General features: G+C 39.0%; 3 protein-coding genes across 6 annotated transcripts; 2 read left to right on the top strand and 1 right to left on the bottom strand.

Annotated features, from left to right (window-relative positions):
- Positions 1-647: 647 nt before the first annotated feature.
- LOC134301158 (homogentisate 1,2-dioxygenase-like) lies at positions 648-3,047 on the top strand. Its single transcript, XM_062985742.1, has 3 exons — positions 648-810; positions 891-1,072; positions 2,214-3,047. The coding sequence occupies exons 2-3, from the start codon at positions 899-901 to the stop codon at positions 2,355-2,357; spliced, it is 318 nt and encodes a 105-aa protein (XP_062841812.1). The 5' UTR covers positions 648-810; positions 891-898; the 3' UTR covers positions 2,358-3,047.
- Positions 2,738-7,512, bottom strand: LOC134301156 (NADH dehydrogenase [ubiquinone] 1 beta subcomplex subunit 4-like). Its single transcript, XM_062985738.1, has 3 exons — positions 7,303-7,512; positions 4,815-4,958; positions 2,738-2,873 (listed from the first exon to the last, which is right to left on the bottom strand). The coding sequence occupies exons 1-3, from the start codon at positions 7,510-7,512 to the stop codon at positions 2,811-2,813; spliced, it is 417 nt and encodes a 138-aa protein (XP_062841808.1). The 3' UTR covers positions 2,738-2,810.
- A 2,058-nt stretch (positions 7,513-9,570) lies between these two features.
- ropn1l (rhophilin associated tail protein 1-like) lies at positions 9,571-19,045 on the top strand. Of its 4 annotated transcripts, none has more exons than XM_062985962.1 (6): positions 9,571-9,620; positions 11,713-11,850; positions 13,660-13,783; positions 13,862-14,023; positions 17,587-17,762; positions 18,927-19,045. In XM_062985962.1, exons 2-6 carry the CDS (start codon positions 11,720-11,722, stop codon positions 18,979-18,981), a joined length of 648 nt encoding a protein of 215 aa, XP_062842032.1. In that variant the 5' UTR covers positions 9,571-9,620; positions 11,713-11,719; the 3' UTR covers positions 18,982-19,045. The 4 variants fall into 4 exon arrangements, with proteins under 4 accessions (XP_062842032.1, XP_062842033.1, XP_062842031.1 ...); XM_062985963.1 differs by having other exon boundaries at positions 9,575-9,620; positions 11,717-11,850; XM_062985961.1 differs by lacking the exon at positions 9,571-9,620 and adding an exon at positions 9,626-9,716.
- Positions 19,046-19,573: the final 528 nt, after the last annotated feature.

Here is a 19,573-nt window from a genome sequence, read left to right as displayed (position 1 = left end):
ACAGAGACTCAATGTTTTGAAAAATACAGGACTGATAGTACACATCTAGAACTAAACCCAGAAAGGACAGTAGACAAAGAACATTAATAAATAAACTGTACAACTGTTAGGTACCTATCCTGCCATGAGAATAACCAATGTGTAAACATGGCGTTAAACAACAAACAAAATACTAATAAAATCAAAAACGTTGATGAGGTAAAACATTAAATATCTTTTCTTTGCTCTTTTTGTTTCATTTGCATTCTACCTACAGTCTCAACATTTTTGGAACTGTATACAGATTTCAATCACTTGTGATATTGTGTCTTTTTTATTTGGTTTGGTTGGTTTCACATTGTAATGAATTTAAAGTGCACCAGATTACTTGTAGCTGTGAGCTTTTAATCAATCACAAATATTTTATTGATGGATTCTACCACAGGAACAGGTCACCCAGGAGAGCAGTTCTCTGAAATATTCTGCACACTTTATTAGAGGCGCTTTAATGCTGTACTGTTTTTACTTCTTCTAGAAAGAACATGGAAAAAACATTTTCATGAAATGAGCCACAAACCTTTTAAATAAACAGAAATATAACATTATCTGACCTCTCATTTTTATACCAGATGTCTTAGTATGCGAATACAAATAACCCATATGTCTAAATTCAATACAAGTATTAAAACACTTCTCTGTTGTAGGATCCCTCCATCTTCACTGTACTGACTGCCAAAACCACCCGGCCTGGTGTCGCCATCGCCGACTTCGTCGTCTTCCCTCCTCGCTGGGGGGTCGCTGACCGCACTTTCCGACCCCCTTACTATCACAGTAAGTCTGAACCGCTTTAAACATCCAGTTAAAATAAAAGGCAGCCTGCAGTCCTACAGCACCCTCTGTGTGTGTCGTAGGGAACTGTATGAGTGAATTCATGGGCTTGATCACGGGGCACTATGAGGCGAAGGAAGAGGGTTTCCAGCCTGGAGGAGGCAGCCTGCACAGCATGATGACCCCGCACGGACCCGATGCCGACTGCTTCGAGAAGAACAGCACGGCCGTGCTCAAACCCGAGAGAGTCGCCGAGGGAACTATGGTATGTTTCGTTTATTTTAAACCACCCTATCACTTGGTATCACGTGGCAGTGCACTTTCACAACAGGAATGACGAAATATTTTAATGGAGGGAAAAAAATTTAAACATTATTTCAATATTAGGAATTTTTAGACTGTTCAAAATTATTTATTGCTTCATTCTTTTTAACCTTTCGGCTGCTCCTGTATTTAGGGATCACCACCATCATTATGACCTGCATACCTGATTTGGCCACAACTTCACTTAGATGATTTGGCCTTTTATTGTAAAATCTTTGCAAACTGTGATTTAGATTCTTGCCCTGCTCCTTGAATCTGTTTTAAAACACTTGATTTATTTATGTTTCTACACTCACTGTCCATTTTATCAGCTCCACTTCACATATAGAAGCACTTTGTAGTTCTACAATTACTGACTGTAGTCCATCTGTTTCTCTACATGCTTTGTTACCCCCTTTCATGCTGTTCTTCAATGGTCTGGACCACTACAGAGTAGGTATTATTTGGGTGGTGGATCATTCTCAGCACTGCATTGACACTGACCACACATGGTGGTGGTGTTAGTGTGTGTTGTGCTGGTATGAATCTGACAGTGACAGTCTGACATCACTGTCACTGCTGGACTGAGAATAGTCCACCAACCAAAAACATCCAGCCAACAGCGCCTCATGGACAGCGTCCTGTGACCACTGATGGTCTAGAAGATGACCGACTCAAACAGCAGCAATAGATGAGCGATCGTCTCTGACTTTACATCTACAAGGTGGACCAACTAGGTAGGAGTGTCTAGAGTGGATAGTGAGTGGACTCGGTATTTAAAAACTCCAGCACAACACACACTAACACACCACCACCATGTCAGGGTCACTGCAGTGCTGAGAATGATCCACCACTTAAATAATACCTGCTCTGTAGTGGTCCCAAGCATTGAAGAACAGGGTGAAGGCAGGCTAAAAAAGTATGTAGAGAAACAGATGGACTACAGTCAGTAATTGTAGAACTACCAAGTGCTTCTAAATGGACAGTGAGTGTAGAAACAAGGAGGTGGTTTTAATGTTATGGCTGATCGTGTATATTTGTTTATTACAGTTATTTTGTAATATCAAGATAAAATGTAATTTGTCTTTAAATGTCTGATACAGGCCTTCATGTTCGAGTCCTCCTTCAGCATGGCGGTCACCAAGTGGGGTCTGGAGACATGCCAGCGTCTGGACAAGAACTACTACCAGTGCTGGGAACCTCTCAAGAAACATTTCAACCCAAACTGGAAACCTGGCAGCAAGTAGAAAAAGCTGCAGTTTGTGTCCACTAGATGAGAATATGCAACATCAGAGTGGAATAAGTTTGATGGTATAAACACAATGTATCCGGTTTTACGCTGCAGTTTAGACACTCCTGGTCGAATGTCATGATTTGGTTTTACATTTATAGCACAGATGCTGAATTAAACAAAAATGTGTGATAAAGCTAATGGCTTGTTATAATATTGTGAAAAATGTTACCATATTTTCATTGCTTACCAACAAAACATGAGGTTTGACCAGGATTGTCCAAACTGCTTCAGAACTGTAGCTTCTATTTCTAAATAAAGAAAAATGTAACGCTTAGCTATAGTGAACTATAAAGAATAAAAATGATTAATAAAGAGCTCAAACCTGCAGTCGGATGTCCTTCAATAAAGGGAATTTATTATTAGTTACAAGTAAATTTAATATTAAAGTAATAATACAAGCGAGTGCTCAGTATGAAAGTCTGTAGGGGCGCTGGTAAGTTCCATCTTTTATCTGCTGCTCCCTCTTGTCCTGAAATTACAGTGAAAGGCATTATCATCATTAACGTCTACTGTTCATTATGATGTAACTGAGGCCGTTTTCATTTTGTCCTTCACACAACTAGCAAAAAATTCTGTCTCATTTCTACTTATTTGCAATCATGTAAAAGCAGATACAAGTTAATAAAGGATCTAGATGAATGTTTCCTGGTGTACTGTGTTTGTTTGTTTATTAGAAGGTTATTGGTTACTTTCATGACCGGAGCAGTAGTCACGCATTACACAAGATTCATCAGTTCACAAGGATATATCAAACACAGACAATTTGGACAATGGACAATTTTGTGTCTCCAATTCACCTTACTTGCATGTCTTTGGACTGTGGGAGGAAACCCACACGGACACGGGGAGAACTTGCAAACTCCACACAGAAAGGACCCGGACCGCCCCACCTGGGGATCGAACCCAGGACCTTCTTGCTGTGAGGCGACAGTGCTACCCACTTAACCCCTGGTGCATTGTGCTTTACTAACAACAGAAGTTCTGATCATGCTGAGCTGTAAAACTGTAAATGTCATGAACGTTACTGTTGTATTCATCATGCACTTGACTAATGCTGAACTATTACATGGATTTTAGCTCAGTTAACAGTTCAACTAGAATCTACTTTAACAGATAATACATTTAAAATACAAACAGTTTGGTGCTTATAAATGAAAAAGCTCATATATACTCTGTCTTCTAGCAGAATGTCTTGGCAAAGCCAGATACGATTTTACTAAAACAGTTTATAAAGGGTGCTCCAGAGGTGCAGTGGTCTGATGCCCTGTGAAACGAGCATGGGTGGTGCAGCATCACAGGAAGCTACAATCAAGAAACTGGACAGGACTAGATTAGAGGGAAAGAAAAATAATCCACACAGAATAGTGTATTAGGTATTTATATTATTTACATCACTGAATTCACTCACTTTCTAAGCCGCTTATTATAATCGGTCGTGGGGGGTGCTGGAGCCCTTCCCAGCTCTCAATGGGCACAAGGCACACAGAAACACCCTGGACAAGAAGCCAGTCCATCACAGACACACACCCAAGGGCAATTTTTAGTATCTCCAATTAACCTGACTGCATGTCTTTGAACTGTGGGAGGAAACTGGAGCTCCTGGAGGAAATCCATGCAGAACTATCACTTAACTATTTAGCATTAAAATCCTAAACAAAGCTGTTTTGCATCAGTAGGGAGTCTGACTGCATGCAAGGCTTTGTGCATGTGGAACTACAGTATGCGTTACCTGATTTTGTATAAAAATAAATGTGGATATTTTGCATCATATCGCAGTATAAAGGTTTATTATTTATTTATTATTATTTTCATTTTATAATCATATATAATTATATCTATATTTTAACTAATAATTTTTATTAACTAATTTATAATTAGTCTAAAAGAGCATTAATTTCTCAACCGCATCTTTACTCTATGATTAGACTAACTACATAAAACGACTATTTTTCGACATTATGCTTTATTTAAATAAAGTCAGCGTGGCAGTAAAGACTTTTTAATTCAAAACGTGCTAATTATATTGTATATAATGCGACACGAAGCTTGAAGGTTAATAGAAATTGGCAATTTTGCATACCTATTATTAGTAAACCCCTTGCACCACAAAAGTCCACAATTAAACATCAGCAGAGTAAATATTTAAAGAAAGACTGCAGGGCTGCGGCCGTCATTTCAAACTCGTTATTGTGCAGAATGATCATAAATAAAGGAATCAATATTTTACTAGTCCTAAAGGTGGCATTTAAGAAGTTGGTTTAATGGTGTGAATTCCTTTTTATTTGTTTACCATTTTTGATTAGGTATGAGCGTAAGGCAAGGAACTGACTCAGTTCTATGAAAAATTTACTTGACCTCTGATGGATACAACAGCAGAAACATTCATGTCTCGAGTTCCCAGTTTACTTACCCTGTCAGTCTTCAGTACATAATACAGCACAAAAAGTGGGACGACTCCAACCAAGCCGGCGATCAGCGATGATTTGGGCGATGGTCTGAAGTGGTTATATACCTCGGTACGTGCGAATATCCAGCGGGTGAGGGCAGGGTCCTCCTGCAATTAAGAAACGATAAAACACCAAAAAACAGAGCATTAAGACTCGTCAGCCATTACAATAGCTCAATCAATAGCAACATGCCATGAGACATAACATGTACATAAAAGTGGGCTGTAAATTTATCACCAAGCTCCTATTATTCACAATAAAATAAATGTAGTATTTTAATCAGTTTACAAACTGCTTGGCTGATGCAGAAGTGTATAAAGCAAGCCCATCACTACTCATAGGCTGGGTGGGCATCTACACGTAAATGATTGGCTACGTTTAGGGATGGGTTGGCACCCTGTCCAGTGTATTTCTGCCTTGCACACAGTGTTTCATGGTGAAACCGAACCCACCACGACTCTAACCAGGTGGTTTATGAAAATGAAAAGTGTATATATATTATTTGATTAACCCTTCTGTTAATGCTGTTGCTTAAAATAACCATTTAAATTACAGATGCTAATTCTAAATTTCTTTTAACAGATAACCAACCGTCATTAATAGACAGTTGACTGATAAGCGACAAGCGTACAGCATCCCATTAAAAGAAAAAAAATTTGTATGCTACGCATGCACCATAAGACCAACGTTTACATATAAATACCTACATTTCTGGACGTAGGTATTGTTGGATATACCTACATTGTTGGATATACCTATACATTGTTGGATGTTTATCTGATGGGAACAAACCGGAATATAGGAGGATCATCAAGGACTTTGTTACCTGGTGTGAACTAAATGTGCTTCACATTAACACCAGTAAAACTAAAGAATTGGTGATTGACTTCAGAAAAAAGTTGCATCACACCACACCTGTGAGCATCCAGTGTTTGGACATTGAGATAGTGAAGGAGAACAAATACCTGGGTGTTCACCTCAATAACAAACTGGACTGGTCTAGCAACTCGGATGCCCTATATAGAAAGGGCCAAAGTCGCCTCCACCTACTGAGGAGACTGAGGTCCTTTGGAGTGTGCCGACTACTGCTAAGATCTTTCTATGACACTGTGGTAGCATCAGCCATCTTCTATGGAGTGGTGTGCTGGGGAGGTGCAATCTCAGCAGGAGACAGAAAAAGACTAAACAAGCTCATCAAGAAAGCGAGCTCTGTCCTGAACTTTCCTCTCCAACCTGTAGAGGAGGTGGGAGAAAGGAGGATGATAGCCAAGCTGTCATCCATCCTGGACAACACCGCACATCCACTACATGAGTCTGTAGGGGACCTAACAAGCTCCTTCAGCACCAGACTCCTCCATCCACTGTGTAAGAAGGAGCGCTACCATCAGGGCTTACAACAATAATAATATGTAACGTCACTCATACCTATACCTACATGTTCATGGTGTAATAAGAAATGCAATGTGTAATGTATTACAATAAGTGCAATACGTAATATATTTTGCATATTTCTAATGTATATATAATTTTTTGATGTGTTTTAGAGTAAACAACTACACACTATGTGTGCAATATTTTCACTTAGTTGTATTTCTTTCTGTTTTTTTCTGTCTTCCTACTGCTGTAAGTTAATTTCCCTAAGGGGATAAATAAAGTCTTATCCTATCCTATTTTTGTATGCTGTGCATGCACCATAAGACTAATGTTTACTGTGAATACTGTTAGTGAATGCTGTAAGTATGTAAACAGTTGTTTGTTGTCTGATGTGAGCTGCTGTAACAAAGAAATTACCTGCAAAGGATCAATAAAGTATCTATCTGTCTGTCTGTCTGTCTGTCTAATCTAATCTAATCTAATCTAATGCACACAATTTATCCTAAATCGTCTTGCATTTGCAAAGCAACCACAAGCTATGATGATAAATGGCAAAAATATCTCATGTTTCTTTTAAATTGTATTTATTATTTTAAGTTGTTCTCTTTTAACAGCCAGAGTATAATTAAATATATTACTGTAGTGTGGCAGTAATTATCTGATAAAACGACAAACATTGCACAATATAAACAAATAAATTTAAGCCTGCTGAGAACATTTCACATATTTTACATTTTATACAAATTAATGCTGCAATTAATTAATATAATTCAATTACTGAAACGTGTTTACAACTTACACTACACAAGTAAAATATCATTCATCGGTTACCTTCGGTAGCGTTAGCTAACAAACAACCACCAAGGTCACGATAACCGAGCGGCTTGTTGTATTTATTTATTTACTTGTAGTTATTTATCAACACTGTCTGTGTTTTAAAATGTAATAAAATAATAAGTTTGGTCTATTTTAATAAAAATATTCATATTTTCCAACTTCAATGTTTATACCCTGTCGACGGCCGTTTGCGCTCGAGACGCTGGTTAGCCACAAGCTAACAGTTTCTCTCCTACTCACAATGAGCTCTTTTCGGAGGGGATTGTTGAGCTGGAGCTGGTACTGCCGCTTCAGCTGAGCTCTTATCGAAGCGCGTTCCTCTTCAGCCCTTCGATACTCCGGAGAAACATTAAAATACTCCGCTGGGTCCAATGTTTTCGGCCGAGTAGCCAGAGGTGCCTCCTTGTAGTCCGCCATGTTTCGGCTGACACCAAGCACAGTGATTGACATCGCAATTAAACGCACTCGGGACGCGTCCTAAACGGCATCTACAGCTGTGCTATACTGCCTATTCCCTACAAACTGCTAGATGTACTACAACACGCCAAAGTACATGAGTACATAGCTATTGCAATGTTGTATTATTTTATGTGCCTGTTTAAATCTAAAGTTGGTGTTTATGCGTGATTTACCTTATATAGATATAAACCTCCCTAAGTAGTGCACTTCATAGTAAATGTAGGGTGGTTTTAGACGTGCAGCGGTATTCTAGCGTTAGACGTAAGGCTGCAAACCCTGCGCATGCGTATTGTAAATCCAGGGCTGATGATACAGAATAAAAGCACATTATGCTGTTTTGACTACATTTGCCCTTAATTTCTGCGTTCTAAACACTTTACAGGGGATATAATGTTTTTTGAAAGTATTTTGAAAGGAGTATTATATATTATAGGTTTATTATTTGTGTATTTTATTTATTATTATTTTTTAAAACAGTTGAAGTACAGTATAATCAAATAAAATAGCTATAAATCAAAAAACAATAACGAATAAATAAAAATAAAATAAAACATTTAGCAAAACTACATATACATTTAAATGTGGATCAGATTTTGTAGATTTTACTATAATAACTATAGTATAGTTAGTACTACTTCTACTACAATGCTTTATCCTTCAACTCCTCCTGCTACAAATAATAGCATTATTTTATATTAAAGTGCAAAACATGAACATCCTAAATCATTTAAGTGCTTTCTTATTTATTATCAAAGCAAGAATAAAAACATTGTCTTAATAAACTATTAGTAGTCTGAACGTTTTGCTATTTGTTAGATCTTTTTAAAATCGTTAATACATACTAAGCATTTCAGCCACAAATTAAACTGCACATTGAGTATACAATACAGTAAAGATAACTAAATATAACAGAGGTTTAAAGCCAATAAATAAATACATATTAAATTGAACAATAAAAAAAAAAAACAGTCAATCCCATTAATAAGATTCAAACTTTAAATCTTTAATGCGTTCAGAAAAAATCCTATTGCTTTAATTTAGATTTCTTATAAACTAGTATACACCTTACACAATACACATATTGTGTTGGTCCCCCTTTTACTGCCAAAACAGCCCTGACCCGTCGAGGCATGGACTCCACTAGACCCCTGAAGGTGTGCTGTGGCATCTGGCACCAAGATGTCAGCAGCAGATCCTTTATCTCCTCTAAGTTGTGAGGTGGGGCCTCCATGGATCAGACTTGTTTGTCCACAGATGCTCGATTGGATTGAGATCTGGGGAATTTGGAGGCCAAGTCAACACCTCAAACGTGTTCTTGTGCTCCTCAAACCGTTCCTGAACCATTTTTGCTTTTTGGCAGGGCGCATTATCCTGCTGAAAGAGGCCACAGCCATCAGGGAATATCGTTTCCATGAAAGGGTGTACATGGTCTGCAACAATGCTTAGGTAGGTGGTACGTGTCAAAGTAATGTCCACATGGATGGCAGGACCCAAGGTTTCCCTTCGGCTTGCCTTCTTCTTCTGGATCGGACCACATGGGCCAGCCTTCGCTCCCCACGTGCATCAATGAGCCTTGACCCTGTCGCCGGTTTATCACTGTCCCTTCCTTGGACCACTTTTAATAGAACACTCCACAAGAGCTGCAGTTTTGGAGATGCTCTGACCCAGTCGTCTAGCCATCACAATTTTGCCCTTGTCAAACTCGCTCAAATTCTTACACTTGTCCATTTTTCCTGCTTCTAACATCAACTTTGTGGATAAAATGTTCACTTGTTGCCTAATATAATATATCCCACCCACTAACAGGTGCAGTGATGAAGAGATAGTCAGTGTTATTGACACTGGTCGGTGTGTATGTTAATAATAATGTACAAAATGATAGATTTTGACCTGTTAATTAACCTGTTAAAATCGTTTCCGAACAATTAAAGTGTAAAGGCAATTTGAGAATAGATGTTAATGAGTTTTATTATGTGCAGTACAGAATGAGCGTGCTTTGTTATTACGTCACAGTCTCTAAGCGACAGTGAATACACGCGTCCGGGTGCTATGGCAACAAGGGATACAACGCCGGATAACGGAGTCATCTTGGATAATTGGTGATTATTTTTAAAAGTGTTTATTACGACTTAGATCTGCATCAAAAATTGAATCCTGCTTTGAAGTAAATCCTCATCCTCTCCGATTTAACATTGGTAAGTATTAATAAAAGTTAGATCAGCTGTTTATCGTGTTTGTGGTTAGCTATCTAGCTAATTGATGTAAATAAGTGGTGGACATGGCTATTATCTGATACATGAAGACATGTTTACTATACATCATATGTATCATCGAGTTCTGCTGATTTTAAAGTTAAGGGGTTACATACACAGATGACCCAAAACATTTGGATCACACGCATAACAAATGATCATAACAGCTTTGACCCACCGAGACATGGACTCCACAAGACATCTGAAGTAGTACTGTTGTATCTGGTAGCAGGTACGATGTGGATCCTGAAGCACTAAAAGAGTCACTCACGCCTTTATTCATGCTCACGTCTGCTGTGTTACAAAATAGCCCTTTGCCATGCACATTATTTGGGGGTAAGAAGGGGGTGTCCTAATATTTTGGCTCACTGGTGTATGTATCAGTACTTGGGGAAATTGTGTAAATACTTATTGTAATTTTGGACTATATTGCAGGAAACAAAGATAATTGTATTTTTCAAAATAGAACAATCTATTTTTCTTTAAATAAAATAATAATTATAATATAATAATATTATATTATAAAATAATAACTAAAATATGAAAATAATAAAAAATAATAAAAATAAATATGACAATAATAGGTAAATAAATGGTTATTATTTTATTACTGCTGTTACTGTTATTAACAACAATAATAAACAAATTTATAAACAATTATTATTTTATTTTTTTAAATATAATTTTTCCCACTTTTTCCCCCAATTTTGTCCCCTAATCTAGTCGTGTCCAATTCCCCTGATTCCCCTTTATACTGATTCGCCCCCTCACAGTCACTACAGACTGCATTTTTCACCCGCACGAGTCGAGTTCATACACCGACGGGCACTGTGTATGGAGGGCCACACCCCCATCAGCATTATTCCTCAGCCCTGTGCAGGCGCCATCAGTCAACCAGCAGGGGCCGCAGTCGCACCAGTTATGAGGACCAATGATCCGACTTTTTACCCCTAACCCTGAACAACAGCCAATCGTTGTTCATGCTGCCGCCCAACCCAGTCGGGATACGATGCATTAGAGACCCCAACTCTGGTGCGCTAGCATACTTTACCACTGCGCTACCTGAGCGGCATTTATTTTTAATAAAATTACATTTTACAAATGAGTTATTTGATTTATATAAGGGCATGCACGTGTATTACAGCAATTATCAGGCACTTTTATTTATTTATTTATTTATTATTATTATTATTTTTTTTATTAATTATAATATTATTAATTTATTGTATTATTATTATTATTATTATTATTATAAAAATAATAATGCTATTTCATTTCATTTTTATTAATGCTTTATACTGTTCAGGCTTGCGGCAAGTTGTCTCCTTGGGAAACACTAGGTGCTAAGCAGAAAAATCATCACAGGGCCTCAGCCATCCCTTCTCAGACATAATCCACATATACAGAATTTTTGGGCTCTTGATCAAGGCCCTTAATCCTAAATTGCTTAGACTGTCACAGATGTAAGTCGCTTTGGATAAAAGTGTCTGCTAAATGTAAAGCTGATAGTGGAAATAAGATTCCAATCTGAATAATGCCCTTATATGAATCAAATAATGTATTTGTAAAATCTAATCTTATTAAAAATTAATTAATAAATTATTTAATATAAATGTGTTTGATTGTTATTGTTAATAACAGTAATAATAATAATAATAATAACACTAATAATAATAACACTAATAACAACAATAATAATAATAATAACACTAATAACAATAATAATAACACTAATAACAATAATAATAATAATACAATTTATCTACCTGCTGTAATTATTATTATTATTAAAAATAAGGTTGGATAAAGATTTTATATAATAAGGGTTTTAAACCTGTTTTTGTTAAGATTTAACTGTAAGGATTATTTGATGTCATATAATTAACATATTTCTCTCTGATGATACCAATTCTTTAACCAGCGCACCTTTAACCTCTAGACAGAAGATGCCTCTCCCGGACACTATGTACTGCGCCCAGCAGATCAACATCCCTCCAGAGCTGCCCGACATCCTGAAACAGTTCACTAAAGCTGCTATTAAAACACAGCCACACGATGTGCTGCAGTGGGCTGCTGCGTAAGTCTAATACACTTCATTCCAAAACACTCATATACATCTTACCACACCCGGCTGCTTATTACATCATTGCTGGTTTGTACACAGTAATTTAATGCATCATTACATTGTGTTTGATCAATAGGGTTATCAGAAATGTCTATGAATATTTGATTAAAGCTGTTAAAGCTGGATCCGTGGTTAAAGTTTTACAACCCCAAATCAGAAAAAGTTGGGACAGTATGGAAAATGCAAATAAAATAAAAATGCAGTGTTCCTTACATTTACTTTCACTTTTATTTGACTGCAGACAGGATGAACCTGAGATATTTCATTTGTTATTATACCTCCATTCTTGCATTCTACGCCTACAACACATTCTAAAAAAGTTGGGACGGGGGCAATTTAGAGCTAGTAATAAGGTGAAAAAACTAAATAATGATGTGATTCCAAACAGGTGATTGTAATCATGGTTTGGTACAAAAGCAGCATCCAGGAAAGGCTGAGTCTTTGATAAACAAAGATGATCAGAGGATCTCCAGTTTGTTAACAAATGTGTGAGAAAATGAACCTCAAAGACAGATTAGAAGGGATTTGCATATTTCTCCCTTTACAGTGTATAATATCATTAAACAATTCAAGGAATCGGGAGGAATTTCAGTGTGTAAAGGTCAAGGGTGCAAGCTGAAGCTGAACGCCCGTGATCTTCCATCCCTCAGACGGCACTGCATCAAGAACCGCCACTCAAAAATAGCTGATATAACCACATGGGCGAGGGTTTATTTTGGCAAACCTTTGTGTAGTGAAGCACAAGCGGTGTCGACTTCTCTGGGCTCGGAGTCATCTAGGATGGACCATCACACAGTGAAAACGTCTTTTAAGTGTGGTGAAAAGGAATGGCAACATTACAAAGTGGTAAATGCTTTACTGTCCCAACTTGTTTTGGAATGTGTTGCAGGCTCTGTTTTTTTTATTTTTTATTATTATTATTATTTGCATTTTTTATGCTGTCCCAAATTTTTCTGATTTAGGATTTATACTGACATCCTTTCTAAGTGGCTTATTACAGCCACACATATTGTTAACACAGTGAACGAAGTAAAAAAGATACAGCCATATTTCTGCACATTTAATACAAGCCAGTTAATGCAGCACTTAACCTCAACCCCATTCAACACACTGGGATGAACTGGAAAGCCAACAGTGGGCAGGTATTATTGCCTACCTTACCTTTATCTGAGCAGGCCCCATCAATGATGTTGTGCCTGAATGAAATCAAATTTTATGTAATTTTTAGCCGTCCACAAACTATTGGCCATATATTGTATTTATTCACTTATATTCAATTGTACTAACCGAATAATTCTGGTCAGGGTTGCGGTGGGTCTGACACTACTGGGAAACACTGTGCAGGAGGTACAATACACCTTGGGTTAGGACAAGGTGCTAATTTATCACAGGGCACACACACCCACACACTTACACATTTAAACCTTGGGGCAGTTTAGAGCAGACAAACCCACCTTCTGCATGGTTATAAAAGATGGGAGAAAACCAGTAGGAAACCATGAGAAGAACATGCCAAACTCTTTACCTGCAGTAACCAGACAAGGATCGATCCAGGTCCCTACGACCAATGTTGCTGTAGGGAGGGCAAACAAATAAATGGAAAATGTAGTACCTGCGTAACTGTGTTGCCAGCTTGCTAATTGCATGCCCCAATTTCAGTGTGGTGTACCCCTGGGATTATGTGTACCCAAGTCTACGAAATAGCAACTTCTATTTAGATGTAAATATAAAATAATGCCAACCATTGCTCTTTATTTGTAGATATTTCTCAGCATTATCGAAGGGCGAAACTCTCCCAGCCAAGGACAGGCTAGAAATGCCAGTCGCCACACAGAGGACAGACCTAGGACTCACACCAGGTCTGCTCAAGGTCCTCCATAAGCAGGTCAGTCTCAAAGACCTCTAAGTTTAGGGTTGATGGGTACACATTTATGGAATGAGTTTGTTTCCTTTCTTATCGTAGCTTTCACCAAAGATAACTGTTACAAAAGAAGAGTTAGAGCAGAGGTGGAAAGGTCTGTGCCTGCCCGTCGAACAGCTGGATACAATGCTAGCGCTTGGAAACTTCGATGCAGAGGCTGACTGGATGCAGTTCTTTGCACTGTGTTGCAGTGCTTTGGGTGGGGTGAGTAGTGAAGTGATGATTAGTAGTAAGGCTCAGTTATAAGCAATATAAAATAGTTTGCAGACATCCCAAGTTGCAAAAACTCACTTCAGGGAGGTACCCCCGGACCTCGACCCCCCCCCCCCCCCCCCCCATGTGTACTACATAGTGCACTAGATAGTATATTAGAAAATAATTTATGTTCCTTACTTAGTGCACTACATAGTGTACTAGATAATAGACTTATGTTTCTTACATAATGCTTTAGGTAACGTATTAGTTAACGGATTTAGGTTCCCTACATAGTGCACTAAATTGTATATCAGATAACGGATTTATGTTCCCTACATAGTGCACTAGATAGTGAATTAGACAATTGGTTTATGTTCCCTACACAGTGCACTAGATTGTATATCAGATCACGGATTTATGTTCCCTACATAGTGCACTAGATAGTGTATTAGATAACGCATTCATGTTCACTACATAGTGCACCAGAAAGTATAACTAGATGATGATTTGTGTTCCTTACATAGTGCACTAGATAGTGTATTACATAATTTATTATGTTCCTTACATAGTGCACTAAATTGTATATCAGATGACGGATTTATGTTCACTACATAGTGCACCAGAAAGTATAACTAGATGATGTTTTGTGTTCCCTACATAGTGCACTAAATAGTGTATTACATAATTAATTATGTTCCCTACACAGTGCACTAAATTGTATATCAGATCACGGATTTATGTTCCGTACATAGTGCACTAGATAGTGTATTAGATAACGCATTCATGTTCACTACATAGTGCACTAGAAAGTATAACTAGACGATGATTTGTGTTCCTTACATAGTGCACTACATAGTGTATTACATAATTAATTATGTTCCCTACATAGTGCACTAAATTGTATATCAGATAACGGATTTATGTTCCCTACATAGTGCACTAAATTGTATATCAGATAACGGATTTATGTTCACTACATAGTGCACCAGAAAGTATAACTAGATGATGTTTTGTGTTCCCTACATAGTGCACTAAATAGTGTATTACATAATTAATTATGTTCCCTACATAGTGCACTAAATTGTATATCAGATCACGGATTTATGTTCCGTACATAGTGCACTAGAAAATATAACTAGATGATGTTTTGTGTTCCCTACATAGTGCACTAAATTGTATATCAGATAACGGATTTAGGTTCCCTACATAGTGCACTAGATAGCATTTTAGATATGAATTTATGTTCTCTTTATGAATTTATGTAGTGCACTAGATAGGGCCAGTGATAGCTCAGTGGTTAAGGTACTGGACTAGTAAACAGAAGGTTGCCGGTTCAAGCCCCGCCACCACCAAGTTGCCACTGTTGGGTCCCTGAGCAAGGCCCTTAACCCTCAATTGCTCATCATGTTCCACTCATTGTGTGTAAGTCGCTTTGGATAAAAGCGTCTGCTAAATGCTGAAAATGTAAATGTAAATGTAGATAGTGAATTAGACAATTGGTTTATGTTCCCTACACAGTGCACTAGATTGTATATTAGTCGCCTGCGTGCGCGTTTGTGTCGCTCTTGGCCGCTCGTTCTAGATTCCGGGAGATTTTATCTGACTTTATCTGACAAGTAAGTTAGGAAGGACCAGTAAAACATACCAAACAGTTTGGTATGTTTTACTGGTCCTTCCTAACTTCCTTGGATACTTATGGTGTAATACATCCACATGCCTCTTGAGGGCAGTATTGCGCTGTAGATCATAAAAAAAGTAAGTCTATTTATAAATAAAAAATAATAATCAGCTCTTAAAGTTTAAATCAGCCCCCCAGCGAGTGTTTCAGTTCTCAAGTTTGAATCGTAGCAGTGCTTTTGACCTGGCCGAGTATCCACCAGGCACAATAGACTGCAATGTGACCTTTGCTGTCTGGTCGAGGTAACATTAAAACCACCTCCTTGTTTCTACACTCACTGTCCATTTTATCAGCTCCACTTACCATATAGGAGCACTTTGTAGTTCTACAATTACTGACTGTAGTCCATTTGTTTCTCTACATGCTTTGTTACCCCCCTTTCATGCTGTTCTTCAATGGTCAGGACCACTACAGAGCAGGTATTATTTGGGTGGTGGATCATTTTCAGCACTGCAGTGACACTGACATGGTGCTGGTATGAGTGGATCAGACACAGCAATGCTGCTGAGGTTTTAAAATACCGCGTCCACTCACTGTCCACTCTATTAGACACTCCTACCTAGTTGGTCCACCTTGTAGATGTAAAGTCAGAGACGATCGCTCATCTATTGCTGCTGTTTGAGTCGGTCATCTTCTAGACCTTCATCAGTGGTCATAGGACGCTGCCCACGGGGGCGCTGTGTGCTGGATGTTTTGGTTGGTGGACTATTCTCAGTCCAGCAGTGACAGTGAGGTGTTTAAAAACTCCATCAGCATTGCTGTGTCTTATCCACTCATACCAGCACAACACACACTAACACACCACCACCATGTGTGGTCAGTGTCACTGCAGTGCTGAGAATGATCCACCACCCAAATAATACCTGCTCTGTGGTGGTCCTGTGGGGGTCCTGACCATTTAAGAACAGGGTGAAAGCAGGCCAAACAGATATGTAGAGAAACAGATGGACTACAGTCAGTAATCGTAGAACTACAAAGTGCTTCTAAATGGTAAGTGGAGCTGATAAAATGAACAGTGAGTGTAGAAAAACAAATAAATAAAGAAATATCTATACCTACCACAGCAATCCAGCAGGGTTTCAGACCCAGCACAACACACTCTACACTCTACACAAATTCCTTGATCAGTAATGTGGCTCAGATCCCAAATGACTTGCCGTGTGATGCCAGCATACTTTTATGTCCTTCTGGGAACTCATCCATTGTCATGGTATTTTACGGGCCTCACTTGGAAACCATCCTGGAAGAGCGAGAACCCAGAAGCAGTGTGACATCCGTTTATTGCTGTCCCCGACTTGTGCTTAGGGGTCTCTATCTTCATCTGGATCAGCCTGTTATATCGTTTCAGCCAATTCTCAGGTCTGCACTATCCCTGTCCTATCCAATATCTCCATTGTGGGCTGCGGATGTTTTTGTGTCTTTTACTTGTTACTTTATTTGTTTATCGTTATTCTTGCCCACATTTTTGTTGGTGGATTTTTTGCCTCAGTATTAAACATCTTGGAGGTGCGTGACTTCATCTTGCACTTAACTCGAGAGGTATGACCCACCCGTTACATGATCAGTCCATAAAAAAGTAACCTTGTTTTACTTCTTAGTATTATAGTATTTCACTTATACATTTAAGGTAAAAAAGACCAACCCCACAGGTGACCCAGCTCCTTCAATACGATCTAGATGAAACGTTTCTGGTGGCTTTTCAGTGACCTGTCGCCTTAAGTATATTCACGACTCGTTTCACCATATCATATTTTTCCAATCATCTACAGTCCAATGAAGCAAACAAAAGTAACCTGTAATATTATTAAGCATTATTATACAGTTATTACACATGATGCCAGGTATCTAACGTGTATATGCCTAAAATTCATAAGATCCGTGTTTGTTCCCACAGACCATCAGCAGCGCTTTGAAGTTTGCATGTGAAATACTTACTGAAGACCCAGCGGGGGGAGCAGCTCGGATCCCCTTTGAAATGTTTGCCAGTCTGTACACGTATCTGGCCCAACTGGATGGAGACATTCCTCAGGATCAGATCGAAAGCTTTCTGCTCAGTCTGCATGGAGCTGTGTGAGTAAACGAAAACAAAAGTGATACTGTTTTGATTGGGTATTTGGGTACATTTAGAGGGTTTTTACCATCTACAGTCCATGAGAAAAACAACAAAGTGTAATGTACTTTTTAACTATGGTCAGTGACACTGACATGGTGGTGGTGTGGTGGTGTGTTAGTGTGTGTTGTGCTGGTATGAGTGGATCAGACACTTACTCTCCACTCTATTAGACACTCCTACCTAGTTGGTCCAGCTTGTAGATGTAAAGTCAGAGACGATCGCTCATCTATTGCTGCTGTTTGAGTCGGTCATCTTCTAGACCTTCATCAGTGGTCACAGGATGGCTGGATATATTTGGTTGGTGGACTATTCTCAGTCCAGCAGTGACAGTGAGGTGTTTAAAATCTTTATCAGCGCTGCTGTGTCTGATCCACTCATACCAGCACAACACACACTAACACACCACCACCATGTCAGTGTCACTGCAGTGCTGAGAATGATCCACCCCCTAAATAATACCTGCTCTGTAGTGGTCCCTACCCCGTTATTATTCCAGTCTTCTGATTGAGTGATTAATGTGGCATTACAGTAGCAGCGGTAGCAGAACCCACTGCTATTTTCTCCTCCCTCTTCTCAAGAATTTATTTCCCACATCATTTCAGTTCAGCTCACAAAATACTATTTGCAGTGTGAATATTCCAGCAATAAGCCACTCAGGTGGCGCAGTGGTAAAAACACACACTGCAACCGGAGCTGGATCTCGAGTACGTCGTATCGAATCCAGCACTGCCTTACCGACCGAGGCTGAGCGGCTATATGAACAACAATTGGCCTGTTGTTCAGATGGGCGGGACTAAAGGTCAGAAGTGGGTCTCTCTCTGTCAGAATGATGCGGTTACGACCTCTGCTGGCTGATTAGAGGCGCCTACACGGAGATGAGGAAGGACTGCTCTAAGGGTGTGTCTCTCCGCACGCAACGCTAGGTGGCGCAACACCCATCAATGTGTGGGTGGCAAAATGCATACGGCTTGCTGCTCACGTGTCGGAGGGGATGTGGGTTAGCAGGGATCGGAATAGGCAGAGAGGATGCGTGATGCAAATTGAATTGAAAAAGGGGAGAAAACGATATTGTAGAATAAGGAGGCTAATATACACGGCATTGTTTTGTGTGACCTTGACAGGGCAAAGCAAAATGGCATGATCCAGGTATCCGATTTCTACAGACGCAAAAAATAAACCCTTCAGATCTTCAAGAGACGCGGAAGCACAAGAGTGGAAATAAAATAAAAATGAAGAATGAGTTAGGACTCCTGGATTTTTATAATAATATGTCGTAGCTTTGATTGTGAGGATCACAGGTGCCAGCTTTAACAACAAGAAAACATATTTTAAACAGGGTACCAGCCCATCAATCACACTCTTGTTTAGCTACCTACACTTATTTATATGTATGGGCAAAAAAAACACAACTAGCCAGATGATCTTATGAGGTGCATGTCCATATAGAGAGTACCTGAAGACAGGGATCAAACTGTAACACTGGGCACAAGGACGGGGCGGACACACTCGTAGAGATGTTCCGAACATGTTTATTTACAAAATACCAACACAAGGCAGTTTTAATGACAAACATGGGGTGAACAAAGGCTAAGCTAATGCTAATGGATCCATCTACACCCGCTCGCTTGGTAGGGTCATATCCTACCATGGCACTTACCCAGACATCCCAAGTCTCCCGGAAGTTCCGGGAGTCTCCCGCATATACATAGCGGCTCCCTGATGCCCGCAAGTCAGATAAAATCTCCCGGAATCGAGAACGAGCGGCCAA

The sequence above is a fragment of the Trichomycterus rosablanca genome, chromosome 23 (genome assembly GCF_030014385.1).
Source record: "Trichomycterus rosablanca isolate fTriRos1 chromosome 23, fTriRos1.hap1, whole genome shotgun sequence".
NCBI lineage: Eukaryota > Metazoa > Chordata > Actinopteri > Siluriformes > Trichomycteridae > Trichomycterus > Trichomycterus rosablanca.
The sequence above is the reverse complement of the archived record's forward strand: the minus strand, read 5'-3'. Positions and strand labels throughout refer to the sequence as shown.